General features: G+C 34.1%; 2 protein-coding genes across 3 annotated transcripts; one reads left to right on the top strand and one right to left on the bottom strand.

The window, feature by feature from the left end:
- The first annotated feature begins 1,302 nt into the window (after nucleotides 1-1,302).
- Nucleotides 1,303-7,899, top strand: LOC148233475 (aladin-like). Its single transcript, XM_088189935.1, has 6 exons — nucleotides 1,303-1,481; nucleotides 5,640-6,226; nucleotides 6,284-6,496; nucleotides 6,559-6,719; nucleotides 7,408-7,606; nucleotides 7,677-7,899. Exons 1-6 carry the CDS (start codon nucleotides 1,362-1,364, stop codon nucleotides 7,813-7,815), a joined length of 1,419 nt encoding a protein of 472 aa, XP_088046061.1. The 5' UTR covers nucleotides 1,303-1,361; the 3' UTR covers nucleotides 7,816-7,899.
- Nucleotides 7,886-12,646, bottom strand: AQP (aquaporin). Of its 2 annotated transcripts, XM_088189936.1 has the most exons (7): nucleotides 12,460-12,646; nucleotides 11,973-12,156; nucleotides 8,992-9,114; nucleotides 8,776-8,927; nucleotides 8,575-8,713; nucleotides 8,405-8,506; nucleotides 7,886-8,274 (listed from the first exon to the last, which is right to left on the bottom strand). In XM_088189936.1, exons 1-7 carry the CDS (start codon nucleotides 12,508-12,510, stop codon nucleotides 8,042-8,044), a joined length of 984 nt encoding a protein of 327 aa, XP_088046062.1. In that variant the 5' UTR covers nucleotides 12,511-12,646; the 3' UTR covers nucleotides 7,886-8,041. The 2 variants fall into 2 exon arrangements, with proteins under 2 accessions (XP_088046062.1, XP_088046063.1); XM_088189937.1 differs by lacking the exon at nucleotides 8,405-8,506.
- Nucleotides 12,647-12,754: the final 108 nt, after the last annotated feature.

The following is a 12,754-nucleotide window of genomic DNA, read 5'->3' as shown; positions in this document are numbered from 1 at the left end:
ATGATTTAGAGAAAATTTATGATAATGGTTTTACCGCACTATCGAAGTTTGACTTAATCTATCATACATAATTATAAATATAGTAACTGACATTGTAAGCGATTTTTTTATTCTTCAGTTAATCTGTATATTAACGCAAAATAATACAGAACAATAAAAAAATATTATTATAATAAATCCATTTAATAAAATGTCATAACTAAAGTGACAAAAACACAAAATACTCAGCAATTTAGGCATAACAATAATGTGAATAGTTGTGTATTCACGTTTTCCCTACATATTATAATATTTATACATTTTAAGTCATGCATTAGTCGTCAGTATACATTAATAAAACAACTCCAGCTTTTTAGTAATAGTAGTCATATTTTTAATAAATAAATATGTACAGATATTGTTCATTGTTTTTAACAAAAATCAGTTTATATTAATCTGAAACATAATGGCGGACTATCAATTTACATACGACATCAATACAATACAGTAAATAATTCTATAATGATTTTTTAAAATCACCGATTGACCGTATAAAATATAGTCGACACACTTGAGACTAATTTGTCGATAATATAAATATATTTTCACGAAATAGAAAGTATCTAGGCAATGCATTCTGGTTCTGCGTCCATTGTCAAATATTAATAATAATTTGTCCAGCCAACGGAGTGATCTATTTATTAACAGAATTGTTACGGTGATGAAAAGTATGTCTAATACATTAATTTAAACAGGCTCTCTCTAAATCAACCAACTACGTCTGACACAATTACTGTCAGTGTGTACATAATGAATTGTTAAAAAATAGCTCATAATTTATCTGTATCTATGAAACTTTACTCAGAATGAAAATGCATGATGTTAATATAGCCATCAGATGTGTATTAGAGTAATTAATAAATTGCTTGAATAATAATAATATTATTGAACTCATAAATATTGCTGCCCCCATTATTTGTTATGCAATGTGTTCATCTTAATTATAACATCATCAATAGAATTGCGAAATTAGAAAACAATCGACGTTTCACAATGCTCATTAAAAGTGCAAAATCGCTTTTAAAACTTTACAATGTAACGTGAAAATATAAAAACTAGGCCATCGCTCATTTGTCGATTAAATGCGTTTATTAAAAAATGAAAATGATTAATCGAACGAAAATATAATAATGGGCGAATCGAACAAAAAGAAAGTCGGAATCGATGTCCAATTACCGTTAACGAGAACGAATTGAAATCGAAATCGGCTCAAAGATTAGCGGTTGCTCGGAAATAAACGAGAAAATAAATTAATGACAGGTGGCGCTTGTTTTTTGCGCTGGCAACACCGCAACGGCCGTTCGTTCGGTTCGTATGGAGCGATGGTCTCGCTGGGTGGTTTTCCTCGATCGTCGCCGGCTGGAGCTGGCGACATGGCCCCAGTGGCCGAAGTCGACGGCAGGATAATCTTCGGAACGCCAGGGCGCCCCGCGCATCCTTCGGTGAGTCCCCGTTTTCGCACTTGAACTAACCTAAGATGACCATCGAAACAAGTACTCCTTTATGATATATACCCAGTAATATCACTCAAATACTTATTTTGTGAACGCAGGCTTCTCAATAAGAGAGTTTGTGAAGATATGCATCAATTAAAGCTTTTCTAGTTTTAAAATTAATGCTATAATGTGAATATTTCATCTACATATTACGTATGAAAAGGCTCCCAAGGTCAACATATATGATAAATCAAAATTGTGATGTATAAAGATGGTACTTCTCGAGATGATTTGCAGATCATGCTGCGCAATTGTCTCTTGGTTTTCAAATATAATTTATAAATCAGAACCATGTCTATCATCTAGTACAGACTACGTACCTAATTTTTATATAAACATTTTCAAGTTTAAAAGAAAAAGTTGCGTCTCATCAGAAACATTGCAGCAGTAGAGAGTTTTATTAAAATAAAATAATAAAAAATAGTAGATTTGCCGATGATGTATATTTAATATGTCATCAGTTATCTTCTTCCGTATGTAATATTTAGATTTTTTTATAATGTGGTCGAGCTACTTTAACTCTCTTTTTTGTGGTGTAAAAATTATTCCAATTACATGATTATTCTAATCCAAAGCATTTTTTTCATTGGCTATCTCTTGCTTTCAGTATTCAACTCATTATAAATGTATAGTCTCTAATAAATCTGAGTAGTCAACAATCAACTTTCAAAGTTCAGTTTTTATGAGTCAATAAGTATGAAAAATACCTACTTATTTACTTATTCAGCATCTAAACTTATAAACAGTGTTACTTGAGATTTTTCTTAAAAATATTATAAAATATCAGTATTGTGATGCATGTCTGTCACTCCAGCAAGTGTAAAAATAAGTTATATATCCGTTTTTATAGTATCGACTTATAATATTTTTTGGATTTTTTTATGGAATAGACATATAATTTTAATATTTTTAGTACAACATTTATTTGGGTATAATACAATTTAATTTTTCTTTTTCTTTTTTTCACTCATCATATAACAACGGTCTAACACCCCAGGTCCTCGCCAGCTCTCTAAAAAAGGTCGTTTAATTACGTAGCCCCAAGAACCACTAACGCTACAATATAATAATCTGAGAATATTTCGACATAAACTAAATTGCAAAACAAATGAAGAAATTGTGGAAAACACATGGCTGTCAATTTTGTTGTGTAGAATTTATATTGAAGAATATATTTTCGGTGCTTTTTTTATGTCTACCAGCAGCAGCAGCAAATGCGTGAAATTTGGCGGAGAAGTTTCATATTATAAAGACAAACCATGCCTTTGCATATTATATTTGGCTGCTTCCTGTCACAATGTATCTTTTATTTTTTGCGTCTAATATGCCATATGTATTTCACATATTTCTGACTTTGCTTAAAATCCGGTTGCATCTAAGGAAGAATTCATTCCTGTGTTGAATTTGAGCAAGTGTGGGCTGTGTTTTTTTGCTGTTATATTATACTTCGCTGCTAGGTAATTTTATTTTTATTATTTTCTTTTTTGTTTTCAATCCCTTATTTAGAATGGAAAACGAAACATTTGAGGATCAGTATGCCGATGATTTCTGTGACGTGCCTAGTGACGAAAACTCCGACAGCAATGAAGAAAGTGCCGTTGACACAGAAGAAGAAAGTTCAGGCGACTCTTTCCAGAAGACAAGGACTACTCCCCGAGTAATGCATTTATCGAGCAATGATGAAAGTGATGCAGAAAAGACCCTGCTGATTGGTTGCATATTGAATAATGAACCTTTTCAATGACAGGATCGCAAATACAGCAGTGTGAAAAAGTAGAAGATGCGGTGAAGTGTTTTTTGGGAGACGATCTTCTCAGTGTTATATGTGATGAAAATAATAAATATTCGCAAAACTATCATAAATATAAAGTTCCACAAAAAAGCTCAAAGTGGTATGACGAAATAGTGCCAGAACTAAAGACGTGGTTTGCGTTAGTTATAATAATGGGACTAGTGAGAAAAGCTAGGTTAAACTTATAAGCTTATTGAAAAGGCAATTTTTTCCAAAACAATGAGCCGTTTAAGCAAATTTTGCAATATTTGCATTTTTCAGATAATTCAGAAATACCTCCCAACGCTGACCGGTTACACAAAGTTCAATGTTTAATTGATTATTTTTCAAAAACTTAAAAATAATTTTAATCCGGGATAAAATTTATCTATAGACGAAAGAATGATACCGTGGCGTGGAAGACTAAATTTTAGAGTATATAACCCTAGTAAAATTACTAAATACGGAATACTCGTGAGAATGGTTTGCGATTCGGTTACTGCCTATATTTTAGGGTTTAAATTATATTCTGGAGCAACCCAAAAAATGAATCAAACTGATGGATTTAATGCGTGACTACATCTATAAATGGCACCATCTTTACATGGACAATTTTAATAATAGTGTAGAATTAGCGAAAAAATTACTTATAAATAAAACAAGAGTTTGCGGAACCATAAGGTTGAATCGAGGTCTACCACTATTTTTAAAACGGGAAAATTTAAATATAAAGGAGAGCAAATTTGCTCGTTGTGGTGAAATTTTAATACAATTATATAAAACTACCAAACAAAGAGTGGTTCTGATGATTTCAACAATACACAATGCAAACATAATAGACACAGGAAAAGTTCACAGAAAAACTGGCAATCCAATAAAAAACCTAATTGCATAACAGATTATAATATGTTTATGAAAGGAGTGGATCGTGCTGATCAATTTCATAGTTATTATCCTTTATATAGAAAAACGAAAAAATGGATAAAAAAAGTTGGTTTGTACCTAATAAATTGTGCATTTTTTTTTAATGCTTTTAGATCATACCAAACTTTGAATACTGACGCTGTCAAAAAATATAATTATTACGATTTTGTACTACAGTTGGCAAATAATTGGATAAAAAACGAAATATTGAAGCAGATATTCCCTCAACTTCTCATTCTACAATATCTGATCCAATCGAACGGTTATCAGCTCGAAAGGAATTGAATAAACACCAGCTGGTGAAAATATCTTCGAACAATATAGTACGAAGAAGGTGCCACATATGTTATAAGAATAAAATAACAAAACGAAGGTATTTTTGGGGCAAGAACTGTTCGTACCGCTCGTTTTTAGGCGCGTTTTCTTTATCGGAATCTTTTTGAATTTGTGTTTAAATCAATAAAAAAAATTTTTTTTAAATATTGGTGTTTCAAATATTTTTGTAATTTTAGCGTAATATTTTTTTTGTAATTATAGCATAAGTTTTTTTGTATTTTTTTCTTTTTTTTTAATTATATTTTAAGTATATTTGTATGTTTCGTTTTATAAATAAATTTATAAAGCTTTTATATCTGTCTATTTTTATTTAAACATATGTAAGTGAATAGTCTACTTTATATTTGGAACACTTATTAGTTGCATTTGCGTCAAATCGTCATTTTATATAGTTGGTGACCCATGCCAATTTCACATACAGGTGGTCCCTTTGATTTATTATCATTTTGATTCTACACTTTTATTCAACAAGAACAAAATCATAAATAATATGTAATGGGAGGCCCTCTTCGTAACATGATACACGACAGTAAAATCTAGAATAGCCGGCCTTGATCTCGCCTTACAGTCGTCGGTAATACAAGCTGGAGACGACCTCAAAACATATGTTTGTATATATGCCAGTTTATTATTGTTTCGAGTGAAATTATGACCATAAATCTCAAAATGTATTTTAAAAAAATCATTTCCTGAACGTTCAAGGTTGAGAACAGCTGCCCAATATATAATTAATGTTTATTTGTTAATTTTACGCACAATGCAAAAAAATATTTATTATAGAACGATTACTACAAAAGTTATAACGATTTTTCAAAAAAATAAAAAATCGCCGGCCATTAGCATAAGTTTGTAGCGATTTTATGCAGCATTTATAGTGTTAATGAAATTGATTTTTTATAGAAATTAGTACCAATAAATTATAGAATACAAAATAAATAAAAAATATTTTATAAAAAAAATATTGAGAGCATCTGAATTGATATAAAAGAAAATCTATTAACCCTTTGAGTGCAGATGACCATTTCTAGTATATATGATACATATATCACTTGACAATTTTAATTAAAACTCAGGTTGAACGTCATCCATCAATTCACGTCGCCAGAGAGATCAGCGGAACGCGAGACGAGGGGTTATCTGTATATGTTCGAGTACAGGATGCACTCTTAAAACGACTCACGAGCGTCTGGTATGAGCGAGGCTTCGTGGACGCAGTTCAAGTTGCCGCCGAGGCTCGAGATCCCCGGGACGCTCTCGTTTCCCGTATTGCAGCTCTTCTCCTCAAGGCGATCAACGCATTCGACAGAGCAAGATCCGCCTTTCGTCCTCCTTCACGCTACACATCCTCGGAGCTGACTTCACAATACTCGAGGACCAGAGACTGGAGCGGCTCGGCCGTCAGGTTCATCGCATGGCACCCGCACGCTTTTAAAGTCGCCGTAGTCACTGCGGACGATAATGTTAGGATTTTTGGCTCGGATCCCAATTCTGTACCAGTCTTAAAATGCAGCTCACAGAAGGGCGTCTCTTTCGCCGCGTGGAGGCCCAACTCGGCGTCTGAAATAGCAGTCGGATGCGAGAGTTGCATAATTGTGTGGACAGTAGATCCGAATTCTACATTCACTAAACCATCGCCGAGCAATGCGGTCATTTTGAAAAGGTATGGATTTTATTATCGTGGTATGATTGCATCAGAAATTAAATGATACATTTTCAGCTCCGGTCATCGTCCGATATCTAGTCTCAGTTGGTCTCCAGACGGCGATCTTCTGATCAGCGCCAGTGCAGCCGATTGTCGACTCAATGTTTGGAATCCATCGGGAGGAGAGCCGTGTTCAGTGAGTCGTCTGGCCGGTGGAGGCGTCGCTCACATTTCATGGGCTCCGGATGGAACTAGGCTCTTCGCCGCCACTGCAGGAATTATATTCAGGTACTTTGTGATTTAATACTGAGTTATAAGTCGAATCGATATATTTATTGTCATTTTTTTAGAGTTTGGGAAACGGAAAAGTGGCAAGCGGAGAGGTGGTCAGTAAGAGGCGGACGTGTCCAAGCAGCGTGCTGGTCACCGTGCTCCAAAATATTGTTATTTGCAACAGAAGAAGAGACGCTGATATATGAACTGAAATTTTCCAATGCATCTTTGTTTGCAGGTGAAGTAATATTGAATATTTTTCAGCTTAAAAATCTCCCATGTTTTTACCGAGCGTTCCTACTGCAACGGCGCTGACACAATTTTATTGCTTTTGACGTGAATTTTCACCTTCTGAGAAGTGATAAGTTTTGCGCTCTTCTATAGACCAAAATTCAGTTTGAAAATACTTTGATCAACCCTCTTATATTAGAATTCCATAGTAATATCGGTAAGGATAGCTATCATATTTTTATATAATATATTAGCATATTCGAAAAGATTATTTTTCAACAAAATCTCGAACCACTAATTATTTTTTAATTATTTAATTTTGTATGGAAAGAATTATAATAACAACATCTTTTAGAAGACTATACTATCTAAAATATAATTAATCCCTTTTGGTGCCCTAAAATATTCGAGGATGTCTGTAAGAATCTGTTAAAGATCGAGTTTCATAAAAGCGTGTTGATCGGATTCCGACGCTTTAAGTGTTAATTGTTCTTTAGATTTATCTACAATGTATATTTTCCAATTATTCATGCATTTATTTTTTATATACATATACATATGTATTGATGTAATTAATTCATAAATAATACTTTCATTGTACATATTTAATAATATGTAGCGCAAAACACATTTCTAAGTGTCTTATTGTAATTCTGTAATGTTACTTTATCCTAATTTGTATTAATACATTTCAGTTGACAATCTACCAGTGGCAGCTGCACCTGTCGTGGATTTGACTAAAGTCGAACTCGAAGATGGTAAAATTGCTGGGGGCAGAGTGCTCGATCTTCAGTGGAGTCCGCAAGGACACCATTTGGCTGTGATCTTCAAAGAGTCTCCTCTCGTTGCAGTATTCAACACACATATTTCTCACACACTTCAAATAACGCCATGGTTTGTTCTCTTCCTAATTCAGATTAATAACTAATGTGTGATATTAAATATGTTTTTTAAATATTTACAGCTGTTATGTTACCGGGATTGAGAGTGAAAAGGCAAATGTGATAGCTTTCCAGCACAATTTTAACGAAGGAGCTTGTCTATCGATCGGCTGGTCTAGCGGGAGAGTGCAACACTTTCCATTAATTTACAATATCCAATGAGTTTATATAAAGTAATATGTTAATACAGTTCATATATTTTTATAATACTATATTTATAATAATAAATCGCTTAATGTGTACATATATTTTATTTCATTTGATATAAATTTATGACTAGATTGAACACATTCTCATCTTCCTCAACACAATAACTTGTATAAGAATAACATCTTTTAAAATAAATATGTCGATATGTCGTTTTATAGATTCAGTCGTGACTTCTCTTCTAATCGTCTTTGTTCTCGCCCCAAATAGACTCAGACTCTTCACTGACACTTCCCTTGCCTTGCAGCATGTTCTTGACGAAGGGCATCTTGTACAGATAAATAGACAATATGGCGCCGGCGCACGCTCCAATCCAGTACACAATCGCGTGCTCGGCGAACGTGTTTCCTTCACAACCGTACTTCAAAGAAGTAGCCAGCACCGGATTGAAGTACCCGCCCGAGTAGTCGAAAGCTGTAAAATAAAACAAAACTCATTAAAATCGTACAATCTTTTAAAGAAGGATCGAACATGCTTTGATCAAGCGATAAGAAGTCAAATTAGGTAAGGCTCAAAACGGATGCTAGCTCAACAACTTCCAAACCTTGGCCTAATTTGACTTTGCATGATATGGACACGCTCATGTCGGAACTGCTGGACGAGTCTTGGAATTTGTAGAAGAATTCCGTATCCCTGAATATAACTCCTGCAAGTCCACAATTTACTGTCAGTCCGACGAGGATGAACGAATCAGAATTAGGAGCGAAGACGTACCTGCGACGACTAACGATGTGCCTATGAAGGAATCGATGGCTGTTGCAAATCTCGGGTTAAGTTCTCCGAGCGCCTTGGAAGACAATCGGCAAACGCATGTGGCTATGCCTTCTATTACGGCTCCGTACACCATCGGTACCTACAATCAAAATATAAATCAATCTTATTATTTTAACCGAGATCTTTTTTAAAGGCACTGACCTGTAAATCAGCTTTGCAATCTTCATACGCCTTGTCTTTGTGTGTGTCGGAAATTTCGAGTGCCCAGTAAGCCTGGACGTACTTGAAGACTAGTATACCGCCCCCGAGTTCAGCCATAGTTTTGAGCAGTACCGTCCGGATATCGGCCTTTCCTGATGATCAACTCAAATTAGATCAATTCAGTTGATTCTTTTGTGTTTTGTGACAAGCACGTACCTTCGACGTACTCTTCAAGATGAGTATAAGGACATGCTGAAGCATCACCCCAGTTGCTGCCCCACCAGATTGTCAACAAGAATAGATAGATCGCGTATGTGGTCACTCCAAAGTTTTCGGCAACTGAAAGTAGAGTTAAAATGAATTTAATATATTTTTTTTTAATTAATATGGCGTCGAAAGCAAGATCAAAACATTTACATAAATACACGTATTTCTCCTTATTTTAAACTTGAAAACAAATGCATTATATTAATGTTATTTGTAAAAACTAAATATTCTTGAATGAAATTTTTAAACATTTATCAGCAATCCTTGTGTTATGCATAAAGATGCAAATGTACTTTTTTTGGTCTTGTCGAGAATTTTTTATTATTTAAAATTAGTTATATTGTGATTCTTAATCTGTGAGTTTTGAGAAAATATATTCTATTCAATTAAGTAAATAATAGTTTTTGCAACATGATCAAATAGTGAGAATAAAAATAGCGGCCGTGAAATCTTCCGTTGGAACATGACATGCGTTAGCCTAATGCGTTACAATGGGGTGAAAACAATCAACAACTACTTGATAAGTAGTGAGACACAATACTGAAATGATCAGTACCATATAATTTATTATTTATGAACTATTATTACAGTTTACAATCAATAGACATCACTATGCACGACCTAACTCGGTTGCTCCGTGACATTAGAAACATCTGGAAAACCATATCGGAATTATGATTATATAATAATCTCTTATTCTAATTTCCCAGACACGATAGAAATTAAAAAAAATATATTATATTGTGTATAAGCCGGAACGCCGCCGTAGCAAAATCACGCCTTATTTATCACTTGACTCCCGACTTAAAAATACACGACAATACATACAAGTTTATAAATGCTATAACACACCTACCACTTTATGTTGAATTTACTTATAAATTATTTTCGACAACATGTCAATTGCACTTTTAAAAACACCATCAAAACCAAAACAAATTCTGCTATTTCAAAAAGATTGGAAAATAAATTATAGTTTCTTCATACGAGGAGAAAAAGTAACGTGTTGTTTGGTTTAAAAACAATTGTAGCACGTACTTCAAGTATTAAGTGACATGGCAATACAAAATATAAGGAACGATTATCTCATTTGAATCCAGATGAAAGGAAAGAATACCTAAAATAGAAGGTTTATAAATACGAACATCAAAAAAATTCGTTAAATTTTTTTATGAAAAAAAATAATGAAATCAACAAATCAAGTATTTCAGCTTCATACTGCATCGCTAAAAATGTAAAACTATTTATAGATAAAGAAAGATGCTTATGGATGTCTGAAGATTTTTATTACAATTTTCAAAATAAAAATGTAATTTTGCAGAACTATTCAACGAAGAATAAATATCATGAATACAGATATAAATCAACAATTTGAGAATAACTTTATGAAATCGAAATATTATAAAAAATGACCACTGACTGGCCAAATTTTGCCTCCCCCCCCCCCCCGCTGTGAAAAAAAACCTGAAATCGACCCTAATTCCAAATCAGAAATTCTTCGGTTTTTCTTCAAAGAAAATCTAAGAAAACAGTTTTGAATCTATTCCGAAAATATTTTCTTAAACATATCATTTCGGTAAAATCATGTTGGAATACATTTTCACCGGTAGATATATATTTTTACCAGTGAATATATAATTCATCTGGTAGGTGCTAGTAAAATATGAATTTAACTTTTCCAAACATAGTAATATATACATTTACATGCAACGCGCAAATGTTACAGTGAATATATATTTTTCAGTGAAGTTATATTTTCCCTAGTGAAGTCCAAATACATTTTCATCAATAGATATATATTTCTACTAGCGAAAATATAATTTTACTGATAGACACTAGTGAAATTATATGCTGCTCTAAAATGTATATGAATCTCAATTTCACAGTTTCGAAATGTCCATTTGCTTTTCAAACCCAAACCTAACTTGACCTAATGAAGGTTCTAGAACTAATTATAGTTTTAAAACTTTCATTAGGTCAAGTTCAAAATACAAACTAACCCAACCTCTCAGAAGAAAATAAGCGGAAGAAAAAATACGGACAAACATCACATCGCATGGTTTTTCTGTAGTTCGATATTAAACTATGTTTTAAAAATATAATAGCTATCCTTACCGATATTTTTACTGACTTCTGATATGAGAGTATTGGTCAAAGTATATTCAAACCGAATTTTGATTAATGGGAGGGCGCAAAAACAATTATCACTTCTCAGAAGTAAAAAATTGCTTTTGCCGTAAATTTTTGACTTCTGAGAAGGGATAATTGTTTTTTGCACTCTCGTATTAGTCAAAATTCGGTTTAGATATGCTTCATCCGATTCTCTCTTATTGTGAGCTGTAATATTGTTATAAAAAGTATTCAAATGAAAGCTATATAATTGATCGTTTCCACTGCGACGGCTCCGACACGATTTTATTGCTTTTGACGTGGATTTTTTCCTTCTGAGAAGGGATAATTGTTTTTAGCGCTCTTTTGTTGGGCAAAATGGAAATATTAAAAAAACGACCACTGACTCACTGATTAACTTTTGCTCCCCCCCCCCCCTGTAAAAATCTGAAATGACGTCCCTGATACTCGCACTAAAATCATTGTTTAGTTTAAGATTAATTTATTTGCTTTGTTATCTGCTTTGAACCTTGACACCCACTTTAATTTTTAAAATTTTAAAAATCTAATTTTTGTTATAAAAAATACAGACTAAAATATGCACTTTAAAATAGTATTAATATAAACACGTTGTTTTTTAAATACCTAATACATAAACTAAAGATCATCATAATCTGTCGCCGACTTCATTAAACCCTTTAGAAGAAGTCGTTCAGGGTTCGAGTAGATCGGCCACTATCATGTAGGCCTTGAAGCGTCTTCATCGACCATAACGATCGAAGAATCAACTCCTAGGCCGAATCAAAACAGGATATACTTACTTATGATGAGCTCGAAACAGCATCCACAGAGTTCTGCAGCTGCGATCGCCTCTTCCATCAGCAGTCTGACGAAAGGCTCCCTGACGAATCTGGCGACTACTTTCCTGGCGCAGTGAGCCAGCAGAGAAGTCAGCACGATGAACAGCGTGGACACCACCAGCGGCGCAAACGTCATCTTGTTCACCTGTATCAATTCATCAATGTTAAACGGAAGCTCTAATCATAACTAAATTACTGTATCCTGCGTGATTTCATCGCCTTTCACATGTGTGTGAAAGGAGTGTTTCTATTGCGGAAAAATCAATCTAGCACTCGAGTCTTTCGAAGACTGCACTCTACGAGAGCGACTGCACGTTATCGTAGAGCGTTTTCAGTGCGCCTAAGACCTTGATTGGACATCTGTTTTGTTAACAGTCGTCGGTCCCTAATCGGCCAATTGAGCATGCATACATATTTTGATACAGGGATAAAAATAAACAAATATTACCTTGATGACTATCTTCAAGAATATACCTAGCACGTCTATGGTGATCCTCATGATAGGCTATCTTCTTATCATGTCTTGTGCCACAAGTACTTAGTTGATCGAAGTCCGATCGAAGGTGAAGGATTATGTAAGATCCGTTTTTTTCGGGGCGGTACGAGTGTCCCGGTCCGTCGACGGGACGTGTGTCTCGTTATAGTTCGAGCCGATCCCTGACATCGAGCCAACTCATCCATGGTCGCGGTCTTATAATAGACAACCCGAAGGCGATCACTCGAACACTGCACCGGACGAGCAC

This window comes from Plectrocnemia conspersa, unplaced genomic scaffold, assembly GCF_051122295.1.
Source record: "Plectrocnemia conspersa isolate PC_06_02 unplaced genomic scaffold, ASM5112229v1 ptg000008l, whole genome shotgun sequence".
Lineage (NCBI taxonomy): Eukaryota > Metazoa > Arthropoda > Insecta > Trichoptera > Polycentropodidae > Plectrocnemia > Plectrocnemia conspersa.
Note: the sequence above shows the minus strand (reverse complement) of the source record. Positions and strands in the feature narration are given on the sequence as shown.

Bases quoted from the DNA above. Each gene is read 5' to 3' on its own strand.
- AQP (XM_088189936.1), bottom strand. From the start codon at position 12,510: ATGAGGATCACCATAGACGTGCTAGGTATATTCTTGAAGATAGTCATC. The intron at 8,928-8,991 runs GTACGTGCTTGT...GTTGATCATCAG, and splicing joins TCTTGAAGAGTACGTCGAAG to GAAAGGCCGATATCCGGACG. The intron at 8,507-8,574 runs GTACGTCTTCGC...GTGGACTTGCAG, and splicing joins CACATCGTTAGTCGTCGCAG to GAGTTATATTCAGGGATACG.
- LOC148233475 (XM_088189935.1), top strand. From the start codon at position 1,362: ATGGTCTCGCTGGGTGGTTTTCCTCGATCGTCGCCGGCTGGAGCTGGC. The intron at 1,482-5,639 runs GTGAGTCCCCGT...ATTAAAACTCAG, and splicing joins GGCGCCCCGCGCATCCTTCG to GTTGAACGTCATCCATCAAT. The intron at 6,227-6,283 runs GTATGGATTTTA...ATACATTTTCAG, and splicing joins AATGCGGTCATTTTGAAAAG to CTCCGGTCATCGTCCGATAT.